The sequence below is a fragment of the Typopeltis vanoorti genome, chromosome 24, assembly GCF_054136105.1.
Source record: "Typopeltis vanoorti isolate ZY-2024b chromosome 24, IOZ_Tvanoo_1.0, whole genome shotgun sequence".
In the NCBI taxonomy this organism is placed as follows: Eukaryota; Metazoa; Arthropoda; class Arachnida; order Uropygi; family Thelyphonidae; genus Typopeltis; species Typopeltis vanoorti.
In genome coordinates this window covers 9,962,839-9,981,984 of record NC_143572.1, presented here as the reverse complement: position 1 = coordinate 9,981,984, position 19,146 = coordinate 9,962,839, and the positions used below count along the sequence as shown (strand labels likewise).

General features: G+C 33.8%; 1 protein-coding gene across 2 annotated transcripts in view; it reads right to left on the bottom strand.

Moving 5' to 3' along the window:
- The window catches only part of Usp32 (Ubiquitin specific protease 32), an 808,142-nt gene that overhangs the window by 98,731 nt on the left and 690,265 nt on the right, over positions 1-19,146 (bottom strand). For both annotated transcript variants that reach the window (XM_090413901.1, XM_090413902.1), the window contains exon 30: positions 7,901-8,021. In XM_090413901.1, the coding sequence (XP_090270027.1) occupies positions 7,901-8,021 (121 nt within the window). The remainder of the gene's footprint in view (positions 1-7,900; positions 8,022-19,146) is intronic.

Sequence of the window (19,146 nt, the reverse complement as noted above, 5' to 3'; positions counted from 1 at the left end):
TTGGATGACCGGCGAGTCAAAGTGTGTAAAATTGCTGAGACTATAGGCATTTCAAAAGCTTTGCGCAAGATGGGTGCCACATAGATCAAAAATGCACTCACATGAAAATCTCTGAACAGTGCTTGGAGCATTTTAACAAGAATAAAACTGATTTCATGCATTGATTTATTACTATAGATGAGACTAAGATTCATCAGTACACACCAGAATCGAAACAGCAGTCAAAACAATGGACAGAAGCCGGTTATTACTCAGCGCCAAAGAAGACAAGGTCATGGCATTGGTGTTTTGGGATGCTAAAGGCATTTTGTTTATTAATTATCTTGAAAATGGTAAAACAATAACCAGCAAATATTATTCCAATCTTTTAACCAGACTAGACAATAAATTTCATGATTGTAGAAGAAAAAATTCATCTTTCATCAGGACAATGCACCTGCCCACAGAGGTGTTTTGGCAATTGAAAAATTAAGGGATCTGCACTATGAATTGTTGGAACATCCACCCTATTCCCCAGATTTGGCTCCCTCTGACTTCTATATCTTCCCAAAACTAAAACTCTTCCTTGGTGATCAGCGTTTTTCTTTGAATCAAGAGGTGATTGCAGCTGTAGAGGGGTGTTTTGCAGGTCTTACTGAGAACTGCTACAGGGACGTGATAATGGTGCTGGAGCATAAGTGTATTAGTCTTAAGGGAGATTATGTTGAAAAATAATAATAATTTTGAAATTATAAATTCGTTTTTTCATTGTTAGGCTGAAAACTTTTCAGACCACACACCCACCCACACACAATTGCATCCGAGAATCTTTCCATAACCAATGTGATGACATGGCCACCAAATAGTAAAAGTGAATATGGTTTTGACCTGGGAGGGTCTAAATGCAGTTAAGAGAAGGTATATGTGGAATTACAGCACTGGTAGGTATGGTAAGCTTAGGAGATTGCTTGGATCAGTGCCATGACATGTGAAACTGCAAGGGCTAGATGTTGATAGTGCATGGGAAGCAGTAAAGGAGTATTTGAGAGAAGTATTACAAGACAGCATTCTTACAGCAGGGAGAATAAATCAAATGGACGAATACCATCATTAAGCACTAATCATATTAGAGTTACAAAAAAAAGAAAAACTTGTGGAGGGAATTTAAGGAGATAGGTGACCAGCAGGGTAACCAGTGTGGTAACGCAAAAGCACAGTATAAAGGGGAATTAACAGCACGTCCAAAGATAATCCCAGAGTTCTTTCAGTATGTTGCAAGTAAAAGGAAGAATGTTTATGGAAAAATGATTTTAATGAATGCCAATGGTAGGGAAGCAACTGAATTAGGCAAAATAGTAGAATTACAAAGTGAACACTTTGCAAGAAACTGAGGTAAATGAACTAGAAGTGCATAGCATATTATGGAACCTACATGTGAATTTAGTTAAGGATAAGATGGTATACCAGCTTGAGTTTTACAAGAAGGTGCTAGGGAATTGGCAGTGGCTTTGACTATGTTATTTAATCTAAGTGTCAGTTTTGGGTTAGTCACAAGGAGGGGTGGAAAGAGGGGGAAAGTAGTTCCATTGCATAAAGGAAGCTCTGAGATTGATGTAGCAAATTACCAACTCATCAGCATATCAGATGTTGTTGCCAAGGTACTGGAGAAGTTGATCAAGAGCAAAATACAGGAATGGACAGAGAGAAATGGGATTTCCACTATCATTAATTTGTATATTAATGATATAAGAAAGGATCTGAGAGGAACTGTTCAGTTGTTTGCCAATGAAGAACATTCACCAAACAAGGGTAGAGCAATAGTTAATACAGATGATGTTAAAATTTTGCAAGATGATTTGGTTAGACTGGCAGCCTGGACAAAGGAGAATGGATGTCAGTTTAATGTGGCAAAGTGTAAGGTTATACATTCTGGAGTGAAAAGATTATTGGATGTGTATCACATTGATGGAACTCTACTCCAGGATAGTGAAGGAGTCAGAGATTTGGAGGTGTTAGTGGATAGAGAGTTAAAGTTTAGAGGGCATATTACAAAAGTAACTAAATCAGATCATCGGATTATTTGGTTACCGAAGAACATCCTCACGAGCAAACATAAGTAATTATAAGCAAGATGGAGTCTTACCAAGGCTCTTTATCAAGCTTTGGTAAGACCCCATCTTGACTACTGCATGCAGATCTGGCCACCTGGGATTCTTGGTGATGAGGTGGAGAGGATCCAGAGGCGAGTGACCAAAATGATAGTAGGTCTATGTAGTGAACCTTATTTCGGATTGAAGATTTGTGGGTTACAGAAATTGGGTGACAGAAGGAAAAGGGGTGATATGATTGAGACATACATATTACTGAAGGGTTTTTATAAGATTAATACAGAAAAAAATTTTTCAGAACAGGTCTGTGGTGGGAGAACCATGGGAGAAAATGTTGGATAGTGCTTGGCGCAATGTTCGAGTCTCCCTTGATGAGTGCAAGGACTCCATAGAGTAGTCATAATAATAATAATATATAGGCGAATATTCATCATGTGCTAAGTGCGCGGTGCTCATCCACTGAAAGCATAAAAATATAATATCAATGATATTATATTTTTGTATTTATTTCTGTTAAAGAATGAACTAATCGTTTCCATGACTTTGCGTGATTCCTGAAAGCAAATACAATATACTAAAGCTTCATGAAGAGGACACTTTGATGCATAAATATTGCATGACATTCATGTTAATAGCCTAGGTGTATGTTCAAAATACACACACACACACACACCTTTGAGCCCTTTGAAAAGATTATAGATGCTGCAGTAGGTCAAATTATTAGCATTCTAGTAGTTTTAAACCACCCAGAATGGGAGCTCTGAGACAGTAGCACCTAGAGGCTCAGACTGGTTATTGTGTCAACCAATCTAATTGAATGTTGTCATTTATCATGAGTTGCTGTTTTTGTTTTCTGAGTTTCATCTGTTTTGCGTGTGTGAAGTGATGTGGTAGGCAAGTTTTTATATATAATAGAGATAAGTTTTTAATATATAATTTTCGATAAATTTATAACTTTTTTGCCCATATTTTCATGCAATAAGAAACAGTATTGTAGTTGAAGGAGGTTAACAAATTAAGGATATGATTATTGGAACTTGGAATGTTTTATCATTGCATAGACAAAAAAACCTTGATAATGCTCCTGGATGAACTTAAACCTTAAAATATAGACATCATCTGTTTACAGGAAATAAGATTGAAAGGAGAAGGTATTATTGAAAAAAAGGACTGTGCAATATAGTGGCAAGATCTCACGACATGCATTCAATGACTGCATTAACTTCACGAAAGAAGTATACAAAAAACCATCCTAAAATACATATTAAATCCCTTAACAATTGTCTCGATTACAATGTCACCCCAAAATTCATAGTACGCAGCAAAAGCACAATTCCTGGAAATAAAAAAAATTATCGACCATCCAGAGCACTCATAAAACAGGCCCGAAACAAAAGATTTAAAAAGAAAAAACAGTTAAACAATTAATCGAAACTTGACACGGAAAAAAACGGAATGCTCTAACACCCCCATAACAACGAATGTGCAGCTTCCAACCCTTCGGATAATACCACCACACAACCTACACCAAACAATTCAATTATAAACTTATCACATTATTACTTCACACCCGATGAAATCCGATTCCTAAACAGAAGGTCTAAACTTCGTAATATCCCAAAATACCAAACAAAGATATCATCATCATCATCTTCCTTATACCCTCTTTTACCTTGTGGTGTCGAGGGTCCATTGATCATCGGACCTCACTCAGTTTTTACAGGATAAGGTGGTCAGCCTTATGCTCTGGTGTATCCTATGGCCTGTAGTGTTGAGTTCTCAAGGCCAGTTTGCCTGCTTTGCGGGATGAAAAACCCCAGAATAAACTGGGGGAAAAACCCTGCTGTCCACGCCCAAGACTGGCTAACTTGGCTATGGCTGAGGAAGATCCTTCAGCTCCTCACGTCACTGACGGGAATCGAACCTAGGACACTCCTTCCCCAGGCATATGGTTGCGAAGCGCATAGCCACTAGGTTATCATTATCGAAATCCAAGCTCAACTAGAAACAGACCCCGACAAAGAAATAATATTCCAGAAAATAAATAACACCTTAAATAGCAAAATAAAAGTAAAATCCAACATTACTCCCAACCTACAAAAAACCCTGATATTATAAATAAAGAACCCGAATATAACGATAACGATTGCAAATGCAGACAAAGGTGACACAGAAGTCATCATAAACAAAACAGATTACCACAAAAAATAATATCATCATTATCATCATCAAATTCCTGCAATGTACCCTCAATGGGTGTACGGGATATGATAGTACTACATTAAAAATTTACATCATTACTAACTTCCTATCTACAATTTTCCTCCAAATCAGTCTGTTACTTGTCAAGACTCCAATATTATCAGATCTTACATTTCTATTGTCTAAGGCACTTTTTACCATATCAATCAACCTAAATCTTGGTCTTCCTCTGGTTCGTTTTCCTGCCAACCTGGCAGAGAACACCTGTTTTGTAATCTTTCCTTGCCCATTCTGTTTAAATGACCATAGCACCCGAGATTAGCTCTGCAAACGCCTTCCTGGATGCAGACAATGTCAAGTTCTTTCCTAATATCCTCATTTTTAACATGATATTGCCAGTGATGTCATCTGTTCATGCCTCTATTCTTTTTCAGGACTCTCATATCTGCAGACTCTAGTCTTTGGTCAAGTGTTTTACTTCTGACCCAGCTCTCAGATCCGTATATTAAAACTGGTTTGAACACTTGGTCTTGTATACAGCTAATTTAGTGTTCTGACTAATTTCTCTCTTATTCCATATGAATTTATTCAATTGACTTCCTACCATACCAGCTTTGTTGATTCTGTTGTCTATTTCCATATTATATTTATCCTTCTTCCCTAAAAACCGTGCCAAAGTAGCTGAAATGTTTTACTTGTTCTATAGGTTCTCCATTCACAATGCAGTTGACATTTTCAATAATTCTGCCTATTTTCATTGTCTTTGTCTTGTTATTGCTGACCTTCATACCATATCTATTACAACAGTTATTCAATTTAGTCAAATATTTTGCAGACTTGCAGTGGATTTATTTAAAAGTATAATATTGTCCGCATAAAGCAAAGAGCTGACATTAACATCTCCAATTTTGATCAGGTTTAATACCACTTTCCTTTATAATGTGATCCATATAGATAATGAATAACAGAGGGGATAATGTACATCATTGTCTCACACCATATTTAACATTAAACCATCTTCCTTACTTACTTCAATTCTAACTGCTGACTTACAACTCAAATAAAGACTAAGCATTACTTGATATAATGCCCCATTGACACCATATAACTGTAGCGCATTGAATAGCTTCTCTCTTGGCACCTTGTCATATGCCTTTTCCAGATCTACAAAACTTAAATACAGATCTTGGTTATATTCCCATGCTTTCTCGACTATTTGTCGTAAAGTGAAGATCTGACCCTGACAGCCTCTATTTGGCTTGAATCCAGCTTGTTCTTCACCAAGCTTTTCTTCCACAATTCTTCTCAACCGTTTCTCAAATATACTTGCATAGATCTTGCCAGGAACACTCAGTAGGGAAATACCTCTAATTCTCACATGAGTTTTATTTCCCTTTTTATATATGGGTACTATGAGAGCTCTACTCCAATCATCGGGAATTCGTCCCCCTGTCCAGGCTTTCTGAACTATGCAGTGCAGCCACTGTAAGACTCTTATACCACCATACTTCAGCATTTCTGGTCGAATATCATCTACTCCTGCTGCCTTTCCACATTTCAAGCCTTTGATGGCTTTTTCTACTTCAAGTATGGATATGTATTCCTGGCTGCATGCCTGGTCAGTGTTTTTTACCACTGTGCTGTCATCACTGCTTGTTTCATTTAGCAGTTTTTCAAAGTAATTACTCCATACTTCAAGGATATCTTTTTCTTCAGTTTTCATGTCACCTTTATCATCTCTAACTCCTTTTACAGCACTCTTTCCTCCATTCCTAAGCTTCTTCAACAACCTCCAGAATATTTTGCCACCTTCGTGATATTTATGTTCTATATTCTTGCCAAAGTCCTCCCATGACTTTTGTTTAGCTAGTTTTACACAGTGTTTAGCATTCTTGCATTTGTCTCTGTATTCTCTAAGAGCACGAGCTGACTTATTTGCCAGGAACTTTTGATATGCTTTCTTCTTTTCCTTCACTGCCTCTTTAACTTCCTGTGTCCACCATGGAGTTCTAATTTTTGTATCCTTGCAGACAACTTCACCACATGCCTCTCTAGCTGAGTCAATCAGGGCTTTCTTCAAGGCTTGCCACTGAATCTCCAAGGTTGGGTTCCTGTTCTCAAACTCTTTCATTTTTCCTTCAATAATCTTAGTACATTTTAGTCTACAGTTCACATCTGAGAGCTGCTCAACTTTTATTCGCTTACTGGCTGAATGAATCAGGGGTTTTCTTCAAGGCTTGCCACTGAATCTCCAAGGTTTGGTTCCTGTTCTCAAACTCTTTCATTTTTTCTTCAATAATCTTTGTGTAAATGACCAAAACACATACCAAAGAGTTCTAAATGACCCCTGCCCCGATAATAATTTTATAATAATTTATGAAATTATAATTATATCAAAAATATTAATGGAGCATTTATTTTAAATTGGGAAATATATAGAACAATTATGGATTTAATGATTAAAATGAATTTGCAATAAATTATGATGAAATTCTTTGGCATTTTTGGGAGAAGCCTATAACTAGTTTCTCCACAAATATTTCCCCATCTGGGAAAAAAAAAAAAGATGAATATGCTATTAGCTGATGTGAAAAGACATTTTCTCTTAGAAAGTGAACTATGGAATCATTTTATTCGTTAGCATTGGAAATGTTTTTTTTTTTAACACGTTCATTGCCAAGCTGAAAATTGGAATTTCGTGTGGTGGCCAATTTTTTTTTTTACTTGATAGCGATGTCCACTCGATAACGCATGATCGACTGACAGGTGAGAACTCACATCACGCGATATCGCGTGATTGGCAATGAACGTGTTAAACAACTGGTATGGTCTGTCAATACAATTACTACAATGGAAATATTTTGACTGTCATCTGCATCCAATTTTTTAACTTGTTAAAGTGAAGTAATGTTGTCTATTTTGGTGGATTTACTTAAACTAGATTTTGGCTGTTTACTTGTTCTTTCATTGTGGTTTGATATTTAGGTTTCATTGTTTTGTTTTTTAAATTCATTGCTATCTCTGGATTTGCTTTACATTATTAATCATAGATATGTACTTCCTTTTCCTATGTCACAAAGATATTTTGTTGTTTGCATATTTTACATTTTGCAAATTTTAACTCTTCACATAAATCATAAAATTTTCATATATTGCTTTTTTATTATTCCTGTAAAAACTATACTCTGCCAATATTTTAAAACAAAATGAATACTTCATGATCTAAACAGATTTTATAACTGCATAATGCAAACTTAAAATATAAACATCAAAGAAAGTGCCTTATAGCAAATGCAATAAGCCTTTGTATGAAATGACATAAAATAAGGGAAGGTTTTTCTTGATTCTTTGCATTTATTATGATGCATGTCATAGGAATTTTTCTGATTTTGCTTAAGTTGAATATATGAAAAACACACTGATTCAGCCAAATATTCTATGCATACCTAATAAAAAGGGTAAAATTTTCTTTATCACGATCCTAAAATAAGCTTTAATTTTAACATACACACTGAAGCATTATAATTTATTCATTAGATGAAGTAGTAAACATTCAGAATTTCTGATTTTGCCTAAAAATAAAATAAATAAATAAAATATAAATGACTTACTCTTTCTTGAGAAGTTTGATAACGTAGGTGTAAGGCAGTAGGATCCCAATCTATGGCAACATATGCGGTATTAAAGTTGAATTCTTCATCACAGCACCCTATCTGACAACCTCGACAAAACCTAAATACAGTAAAAATAAGAAGAATCATGCTTTTCAAATCCAAGGATGAAACTTATTACTTGAAAGCAAAAGAGAAATTCAGATTGCATTATTGATATTAAAATTGTAGCTCCGCAAATCTTGTTTTTATAAGGTTTAGAGCTACAATTGTAAAAGTAGGCCTTATGTAACAGTGAAATGATAAGGAAATATTTTCTCTTATGAAAGGCGAATATCATCCCTGTCCAATTACATGCTGACAACAAGCTGCAATCTCTTTTACTTCTAATACTGAGAATGTTAAAGCAGAGTCAAGATATATGGATTATAAGACAAAAATATAAGAAAATCTCCAATTGCTATTACATAATAATATTAATTAAACATTTGCTCCATGGGGATATTGCACAATAACATTGTTTATATGCTCTTCTAAATTTAAATTATAAGCTATGTCCATCTCCATCGATATAGTTGCCAGACTAACCAATCTTTCTTGGGTCATTGCTGTTTGCAAATAATTTTTAATCAGTTTATGCTTGGAAAAACTTCTTTCTGCACTCGCTATGCTAACAGGAATTGCTACGGCGCCTACCACAATATGGCTGAACGAGTGCCCTTTTTAAGTTGTGCCGTGAGTCAGGCTGCCTCTATGGTACACTCTGTCGACGATACTGTCCGCATCTTTCTGTTAGCTGAGTAATAGTTTCAATGTGATCTATTGTCGAAAAGCCTTTTTTGAAACCGGCCTATTCTTTGTAGCTTCATTGATGGAGGTTTGTATTCTGTTTAGGATGACTCTGGCAAATATTTTATGTGTGTGCGCTAATATTAAGCCGTTCATATCACGGCACCCTTATTAAGCTGTGCCGTGAGGCATGCTCCCTCTATGCTACACCCTGTCGACGGTACTGGCAGCCAAATTTATCAGAAAGTGTTGAATACCACTGCCACAAGATATAAATCTAAGAGAAGGCAAACTCTCAGTATCGAGGGTAAACCATAATGCAGTTTTTGAAGAAAGTTATTTCTTTTAGTAACTGGACTACTACTGTTGTCCATACGAAGATGTGTCAGCACACCATCTGAATTAGAGACAGAACATTATATAAATTTTAAGGAAAAAAATTATACTTTCTTCTTAACTGTTGCCCATTTTCAAGACATTGTGTATATGTACATCTACTGGTGACAGGAAGGAAACAGTATTTCTGGAGACAGAAATATCAACAGTTCAATAAAAATGTCTATAAATAAACTCTCAAGGCAACACATTTGGTCAGCAACTACAACAATACCTTGCACAGCAGGTTTTGATAGCATGGTTTATAATTTTTAACAATAAAAAAAAAAAAAATTAACAGTAGTAGGTATTTGAGATGAACTTTTTCTCAAGTCATAAAAGCAACAATGGGCGACGGGACCATTTCAATATCAGAAATTCTATTGAAAACGTTGGTGACTAGTGGCTTGAAGTAACTGCTAGGAATATGAATTTTGTGGCGATATGTTTTTAATATAATGTGAGAATGCAATCACTAGTTTTGAATTGTAAGTCAAAACTGTTTTTGAAGACATTGTGCTGATAAGGAAAGGTCTTGGATTTGAAACTTTGGATTCTGACAATGTGCGTGGGAATGCACTGACTTGCATTCAAATGACCTAGATGATGAAACTCTCATGGATATGGATGAACAACATTTATATGAAGAAGAAGAAGTAGATAAAACTGTCACTGTAGCACCTAAAAAATTCTCATTAAATGAGCTTTCAACTTTTATCAGAAAACAGACGATGCTTCTGATTTTTTTAGGGATGCCGATCTTAACATTGAAAAAACTATGCAAACTACATTGTTTAAATACAATTTTTCCAAATAAATTATCAACAATAAAATCTTTACTTTTTTTGTTTGTTTCATTTTAATCGTTTTTTTAATTTTACCGTGTGCAACAATTAGTATTTCTGGTGAGCTTGCAGTAAACAATGAATAATAATTTTTTTTTTTCTTCACTAACACTAAAAATAATGCCTGTAATGCATTACTATAGCACATTATAATAATGCTTTAAACAGTACAGTTTTGTATAGCACAGAATGTTTTTGGCACTCATTAACTGCGCTATGCAAGTATCAAGAAATTGTCATCTTTTACTTTAACTTTTACTTTTACTAAACGCTGTATAATAAAACGCTGTATAACAATTAAGGTGTTCTTTAAGGATATTTTCTAAAGCAAGGTAATTTATGGTAATACTTTTACACTGAAGCATACTGAGACAAGACAAGTTTTTGAAGGATGCTAGCTTGGAATCAGAGTGCTTTGAATTAAAACAAGGAATTCTTATTGAACTGATTGTGGGTATATATGGGTGTAGCAGAAAACTCAATTTGTAAACCTTGAAAAGGTTAATGTTTAATGAACCTTAGTTGCATTAAAGACTTTACTCATTAATTATAAAAACTTCAATTTCTTTTTAATAACAAACCCAAGACTTAAATTTAGGGAACCCCTAATCCAGTAAAGGAAGAGAGAAAAAAGTTATTCAACAGTGGAATGGTGAGATGAGCATGAGTTATGGAATCTTCACATGGACTATTATGTTCATCTACTTGTATTAGTGTCTTTTAATACAAGATGCATCAGAAATAAGGGTATTTGAGCTTGTGACACTGACCGAGGGAAATATGACAAACATTTGGAATATATGAAACTTGGTTTTAACCAAGTTTTTATAACTTTAGTTGATATACACAAGAAATAGAAGGATACAAAATTTTCTAGAGAAGATAAACAAGATAAAGGAATAATGTATTGCCATCTTTCAAACTCAGGAAGAAAGAAAGAGATGAAAATACATTACAGTCATGATATAACGATGAGATTAATAAATTCCTAAATATTCATAACATACTAAGTACCCTCTAGAGGTTTACGATGAACAATTTTCTTCTAAATTAATTTGACATTTGTTAGGGCTCTAAGAGGGTGGTTCAAAACATTCTCGGCCTTGACCATAGATGGCAACGCTATCAGCAAGTTTTTTTTTTTCTAAGTTGATACATCTGTCATAAGCATCCATATGAAATTGCAAGTCATTCCATCAAGTAGTTTGTTTTATACAGCTGTCTGAAGCAAAAGTGTTGTTGTCTGTATCCCTTGAAATGAATAAAATCGAATATCGTGCGGTTATAAAATTCTTTGTAAAAGAAGGTTTAACAGCAAAAGAAATTCATTCAAAGTTCATAATAGTTTATGGGTACTCTTCTCCTTTGTTTTTGACAATTAAGAAATGGGCTGTTAAGTTTAAACGTGACCGTAACAGCCTTGAAGATGATTCACGTGAAGGATGTCCAAAAAGTGTAACAACACCAGAAATCATTGATCAAGTGCATGATATGGTATTGAATGACCGATGAGTCAAAGTGCGTGAAATTGCTGAGACTATAGGCATTTCAAAAGAACGTGTAGGATATATTTTGCATGAAGAATTGCAAATGAAAAAGTGTGCAAGATGGGTGCCATGCTTGCTCACAGCAGATCATAAACGCATTCGCATGAAAATCTCTGAATAGTGCTTGGAGCGTTTTAACAAGAATAAAACTGATTTTGTGCGTCGATTTATTACTATGGATGAGACTTAGATTTTCAACATTACACACCAGAATCCAAACAGCAGTCAAAACAGTGGACAGAAGCCAGTTGTTCAGTGCCTAAGACTGTTCCATCAGCAGGAAAGATCATGGCATCATGTTTTGGGATGCTAAAGGCATTTTGTTTATTATCTTGAAAAGGGTAAAACAATAACTGGGGAATATTATTCCAATCTTTTAACGAGATAGACAAAAAAATTCATGAGAAAAGATCCTGTTTGCAGAAGAAAAAAATCATCTTTCATCAGGACAATGCACCTGCCCACAAAGGTGTTTTGGCAATGGGAAAATTAAGGTATCTGCACTATGAATTGTTGGAATATCCAACCTATTCTCCAGATTTGGCTCTCTCTGACTTCTATCTCTTCCCAAAACTAAAAATCTTCCTTGCCGATCAGCATTTTTCTTCGAATCAAGGAGGTGATTGTAGCTGTAGAGGGGCATTTTGCAGATCTTACTGAGAACCACTACAGAGATGGGATAATGGCACTGGAGCATCACTGGAATAAGTGTATTAGTCTTAAGGGAGATTATGTTGAAAAATAAAAATAATTTTGAAATTATAAATTCGTTTTTTCATTGTTAGGCCGAGAACTTTTCAGACCACGCTCATAATATCGTCAAGAACTGTCTTTTAAACATACTTTAAATCCATCTAGATATTATTCTTACTATGAGTATTTTTTTTATGATCTACTTTTGGTTACATTTTTTTTTCTCTCCACTTCTGTTTAACAAATTACATCACCTTTGAGACCACATTTCTGGATACTAATTATGTCATTTCATCTTCATATTTTAATGTTTGTGCTACATATTCATTATCAAAAGTAAGAAGTTTAGTAGTAAAAAATGAGTGCTAGAAGTGTTTCTGTAAAATGAGAGAAAAAGGTGTGGTGAATGTTTGTGACAAAAGGAGCAATAATGAATGAAACCCAGAGGGGAATTCAGGATGTAAGTGAGAGAATGATCGGGTTGTGAGTCAGAAGAAAGATAACACAAAAGAAGTGGAAGATGAGAATAGCAAGGTGTGTAATGAGAGAGAGACAAAGCACATATGTGGAGTCTTTCAGATGACTATGCAGTAGCTTAAACAAATGATACAAAAGAGAAGAGTACAAAGGGAGATCATGAAAGACAGTAAGAGAAGAGACAATATAGTATTCTATGAACTAGAGATATGCTTGATGATTGTTTTCTGGTATGGAGATTAAAGATGCCATTGAAATGCAGAGGGAAAGAGATAATACTTTTGGCAAGTAGGAATGATTTACGTCTATTGCCAATTTATGATAGGAGCTAACTCAGAAGGGCAATACTTGTAAACGAGTCAAATCACAGGTTGTGCAGCTTTTATGAAGAGAGTGAATATGATGAATGAAAGGACTTGTGTATGACTGATGGACTGTTGAATGGATTTGGAGTTAATGGCATTTTTTTTTAATATACACATACATCAGTACCACACAAGAAAGGTCCCAAGATCCAAACATAACAGTATTGTGTGTGTGGGCAAGTGGTTAGAGAGAAGAAAGGAATTTGTTATGTTTCTTGAAGAGCTGACGGTTGTAATCATTGGAGAAAACAGTATGGTGAAGACTGTTCTGTCTCTTCAGATGATTTGCTGTCAACTACCATTCCTCCACTTCCCTCTAATCATGTAGAAATGTGAGCAGCTGCTAGTCAACAGCCATACACAATTCAGCTTCAAACCAACTACACATTTTTCTTTTTCATTCTATATCCCATTAATGAGACAATAATAAAGGTTGAAACTGGTCTGTGTAGTGACCCTTCCCATAATGCATTGCAATATACACTTCTGAAAGGAAGTGCATGCTTTGCATTATGGGATACTAAAGAAACTGATGCAAAGTCAACAGCCTACATATACAAGTGTAAAATCTCTCATGATAAGTAACTTATCATGTTCTTCTTTACATGTTTTTCTAAGGAGATTGCACTTAAAGAAATGCCAATTTTATCTGTAATAACCTTGTATTTGTAATAACTTAAGCATGGGCCTTTGTTAAAATAATGAGGCATATGATGTCATTATGTAACACTGTTAACCCATGTCCATATATGGCAATTTCAAAAGCGAAGCATGATGTCATCATGTTTGGATGTCAATACATGACCATATATGGAAGTTTTGAGAGACAAGCACATGTGTAGAATGGAAGTTTGGGCCTTTATAAGGCGAAATGTCAAGAAGGACTTTGTCTTAAGTTTCTCAATCTTCTCTTACCTAGATCCGCTGCCATGTGAGGTCCATTGTCGGTAATCGGCAATTGACCTCAATCTTCTCTTACCTGGGTCAGCCACCACGTGAGGTCCACTGTTGGTAATCAAAAGAGAAGCATTGTGGGTTTGAGGGTTCTCAATCTTCTCCTACCTAGATCCACTGCCATGAGAAGTAGTGTGTAGATCATTGGAACATCTTGCTAGGAAAAAAGCTACACATTGTAGCCTTTTTAAGGGTCCTAGAGGGCATAGAATAAATTTGGTGGGAGGTCAAGAACAAACCAGCAGAAGGGAAAGAAAAAAAAAAAAAAGAGCACTTTCATGTGGGAAGAAGATTCATGTAAAAGGCAGTGCTGAATAAGAATTATAAGTACTTATATATGGGATATTTCCAAGAAAGAATGTACATCAAGTGTCTACTTATGGGTAAAATAAGATTGTGTAAGTTAATATTGAAATAAGCTCACTAAAGGTGTTCTTAATCTCAACTGTATATAATTAATTATTGCAAGAGCAAGAAGAGTACTGTACTAGATAATGTGAATTAATATTGAATCAAGCTTACTCGAGGTATGCTTGATTTTCAGTTTGTGTATGTATGACAAGCAGGATATTCCAGATTGTAACTTAACTTTAAAGGAAGAAATAGAACTAAGTCTGATTCAGGAAGAATTGAAATTAACAGAGAACTGTAATCCAATTCTATATATATGTGTTAATGTGGATCGGACTGTGTAAATAATCCTTTCTGATTTAATTAAATGGTTTGTGAACAACACATTGGACTGATTCTGTCAATGTAATATCCTGAAAATTTTGAACCTGCATAAGATTAAATTTAAGTGATCAATAATCAGGCCATAACTAATTAAAGATAAAGATTAACATAAGCGGGAAACACAAATATCTGCTTTACCTTTAAGTTGAAAATCTTATAATCTCACACTCAATACATGGTCTAACTGGCACAGTCGAAAAACAAAACAAATTTGTTAGAGTATAGAGTGTGAGAACATAAACATAGTGGAAATAATAAATGGTGGCAGTCAACCAATCATGACATTTCATGAAGTTTAAGTAAAGAACAAAAAAGAAGTAGGGTTGAGAAATATACCAAAAGGTAACACAAGTAGTCTAGTAACGAAGATACCTCATGCATAAACTTGGTTTCTAACATTTTGGTAAAGGATAAGCAAGAATATAATTTATTGTTAAATATAACTTATTAAGTGCAGTAATTTTTTAAGTTACTATTAAAGTTGATGTAAAGAAAAAAGAATAACTGGTTCTTGTAAGAAATCTTAGCATCAGAAATGGGAGCGAATCCTTGAACATACAAGAAATACTCTGTTTAGGATATTGATAGAAAAAAGGCAAAGCAAACATTATTAGTATGTATATGTTGGATTTCTAATCAAGACATTTCACTATTTATTAATACCAAAGCATTATAAAAAAATACATAAATTCACATCGAAAGAACACACAAGAACTAAGAAAAATCTTATAACATTAGTAGTGATAGTGATATCTTCAGACTAATTTAGGATATTAAAGAGGTTTGAAACAGGGAGTTATAGCTATTAACTTTTGATCAGAATAAAAATAAGTATTACACTGAAAATAAAGTGCATGAAAGTTTTAAAAGGAATTCTGAGACACATTCAAAAGGGAACTGTAAATACAAATATTTATATATTTGAATTTATAGATCACTAATGTATTTGGAGAAGAAAAATAAAAAAATAAAAATCTTATAACATTAGTACTGATATGATATCTTCAGACCGATTTAGGATATTAAGGAGGTTTGAAACAGGCAGTTATAGCTATCAGTGATGTATATACTTCCCTGATAGTTTTTAAGAAAACGTGACAATTGGGAATATATTAAATAGAAGAGTTGAGACTGTCAACAAGTGATTAGTAAATAAAAGAAGATATTTGAGCAGATGTTCTAATTAAATGTTTGAATAAATGCTATATGAAAGTTTCATTTTCTGTCTAAAGGATGCTGGATCTATTTATTATTCTATTGGAAAAAACAACCGATGGAATTAGTAAAATCTGAAACTGTAGTAAAGTGGCTTAACATGAAGAGTTCTTTATTTATGAAATAGTAAAAGAAACTGATTTTTCTCTGGTAAAAAATTTGGCGATTTGTGCATCGTATTGAACTGCATGAGGTAAGATTAATTATACTTCAGTAAAACAGGAGAATGAATGATAAAAAAATATATGGCAAGTAAGAAAATTAAAAAAAGATCCTGTGGAAGTGAAGAACAAACAACACTTTTTGTTTGTACAAATTTGTACAAAGTGTTTAGTCTGGTAGACAAGATTAAGTATATGCTGAACAAACCAGTTATTAAATGAGTCAAAGAGTGAGTGCTTTTATTCTTTTAAGATAAGGAAATCTCTCAAGTGTAAACTTATTTTAGAAGGCCTTGGATCCAATTAATTTTGTAGTTATTTATTTAATTTGATTTAAAATGAATATAGTGTTTTAGTTGCATTAAACGTATATATTTTTTATTTGGTTTCGAGTCAACAATTTCAATAATTTTTTGGATTCTAAAAGGGATAGAATAAAAAGTCATTGCACCGATCGGACTGAACTCTTGTGTAATTACTTAACACTTGGTGTTAAAAACAGTCTCTTTGCAGATATAACATAAATGATACAACTGACAGATTTTTTTTTTTTTTTAAATAACTGGAACAGCTAAGCTGATGATAAAAAATAACAACCAGACCAGTGCCCAATAATCCAGATGTGGTCATATCAAAGCCTTATAAAGGGGAATGATAACTTCCTTTATCTCTGCTTGTTAGTGTATCAGAAGGCTTCATCCCAACTTTCTTTCAAAATGCTTATTTTGTATTATACTTGCCATATAAGACAACCAAAAATTTTAACTACCTGCTGACAACTGTTTACAAACTGCTTTTACTTTAATATACCAGTCTTTGATTTCATATAATCACACCAGTAAGGTTTTATTAGGATTTCGATTAGCAAACAAGCTTACTCTATTGAATACATTTAATTAAATATGTTTATATAAAAACATATTAATATACTCAGTATATTAACATAATACCAATACCCTAAAAACAATATGGGTTGGATTTTTTTTTTTTTTTTTTAAATATCTGACCCAAGGCCTACTAGCAACCATGATGAAGTTTACTATCCTGATGCTACTTAGAAGGTAATTATTTTCATATGTTGCTGTATTATGCAACAAAAGAATTGAATAATTTTACAAAATAATTTTGTAAAATTATTAGTAATTGCTGTGCTATTTTGGTTTTACACCGCAATGCTAAATGTGCCTCTCCATAGATCATCTACACCATGGAAACAATAAATCTGAAGTCTTTGCAATGTTTTTGATTTCCTCTTTACCCACTTGGGTGCTATAATGTGGATTTTAATTTTTGATACAATGTATCCAACACTCACTGTGTCTTAATATGTCTTCCTTTAATCTTCGGTCCTTTATTATCTTCTCTGTTACACCAAATTCTCATACAACAGGCCAGTTGTTGTGCTCCTTGGCAAATGCTACAACTCTCAGCTTAAATCCAAGTTCATAATTCATTCGTGTAGTGTTTGGACCCATGATGGGCCATATGGTATCTTGAAATCATAGAAATAAACACCAATAAAGAAAGAGTTTTAAAAATTCAAATAATATCTTGCATGCCAATATATATGGTAGTATTATGGGCTACTTGGCCACTTCTGTACTATGCCTCCTAAACTTCAATTCCCTATCCATCAACACCTGCAAATCCCTGGCTTCATCAAGTTAAAAATTTTATGGCATTTTAAACAAGTTTATCACACAGTTTACTTATTTTAAAATTAGAACTTTACTGCTAATCTACCAAAAAACAGTAAGTGTTCAGATTGTAACTTGTTAGTCCCAGATAACATGATAATGATCTGACAAGTTTCTGTATATGCTATGAGTCATTAACCCACATGTGAGCCAAAAACTTATTGGAACACAGTATGTGCATCTAACATAACACTGCTACACAACATTACTGTAGGAGCTAGACAACTGTTCTTGATGCTCCCCATTTTCTGAATTCAAAGGTACAGATTTTATACAAAGAGTATAAGATGAACCCCCCTTGTTTCAGCAATTTTTTTTTTTTTTTTTTTTTTTTTTTTTTTTTTTTTTTTTTTAAATTTCAAATATCATCTTACATGCTAATGTCATGACGTTCTATTTTCATGTTGTGTTCTAATTTACCATCTAGTTTCAAGTCATTCTTATAAATAAAATAACTAATTGCGAATTGATCACCGATCCAAAAGTAGGGAAATTTATAATTATACTGCGCCAGCCTATTTTTAGATTAGTCTATATAAAATAGTAGAATCAATTCTTAATTAAGTTAGCAGTCTTCTCATTAGGCCGAATCATTTATTATTGTTCTACTTGTTGGGTTCCTGCAAGATTCGAATATTTATGAACGGTGCAATAAAAAGGAATTCAGGCAAACACAATAATTAGATTAACAAAATAAAACATTTAATATATGATATATATAACAAATACAAGAATTCGGCTTTAAAATGAAACAATACAATTAACTTAATACATCTTGCTAAGTCACTCATGCCAATTCAATGTTCTAAACTTTCACATACAATCCACAGCTTCAAAATCACAAGCTTTCTTAACTCAAGTTAATAAAACGAAACTTCTCATTTGATCAGTCTACACACATCTATCAGTTGTACTTAATGTTTAAATTCACAGCAGGCACTAATCAAGGTAGACAATATTCCAAGCAATCTTATTTCGGATCTTGAACTTCTAAGATACGCAATAGTTAATGTTAGAATGAATAAACATGTATGACTACTCTTACCAGATACAATCTTCAATACATCAATTTATTGCGAGCACACTTATGAATTAACTTATTTCAGCTAGCGGAACACATTAAATAAAATTCTCCAACGCTTTAACTGAACTACTGTTAATCGCGCTTCACTACTCTAAAAAAACAGCAATAAGGTACTGATATCCTTCCTTGTTTACTTTTCTACAACAAGTTAAGTTCATTATATTCTTCTCAGGGCAACACAGAATTAAGACGTAATCCAAGATTAACTGGAATTAATCAGAATTTCCCATTGAATGTCCAGTTCTTTATTTATCCGATTACGACATCAATTTCCCTCTATAACCACAGCAGATTTCACTTGCAGCTGAG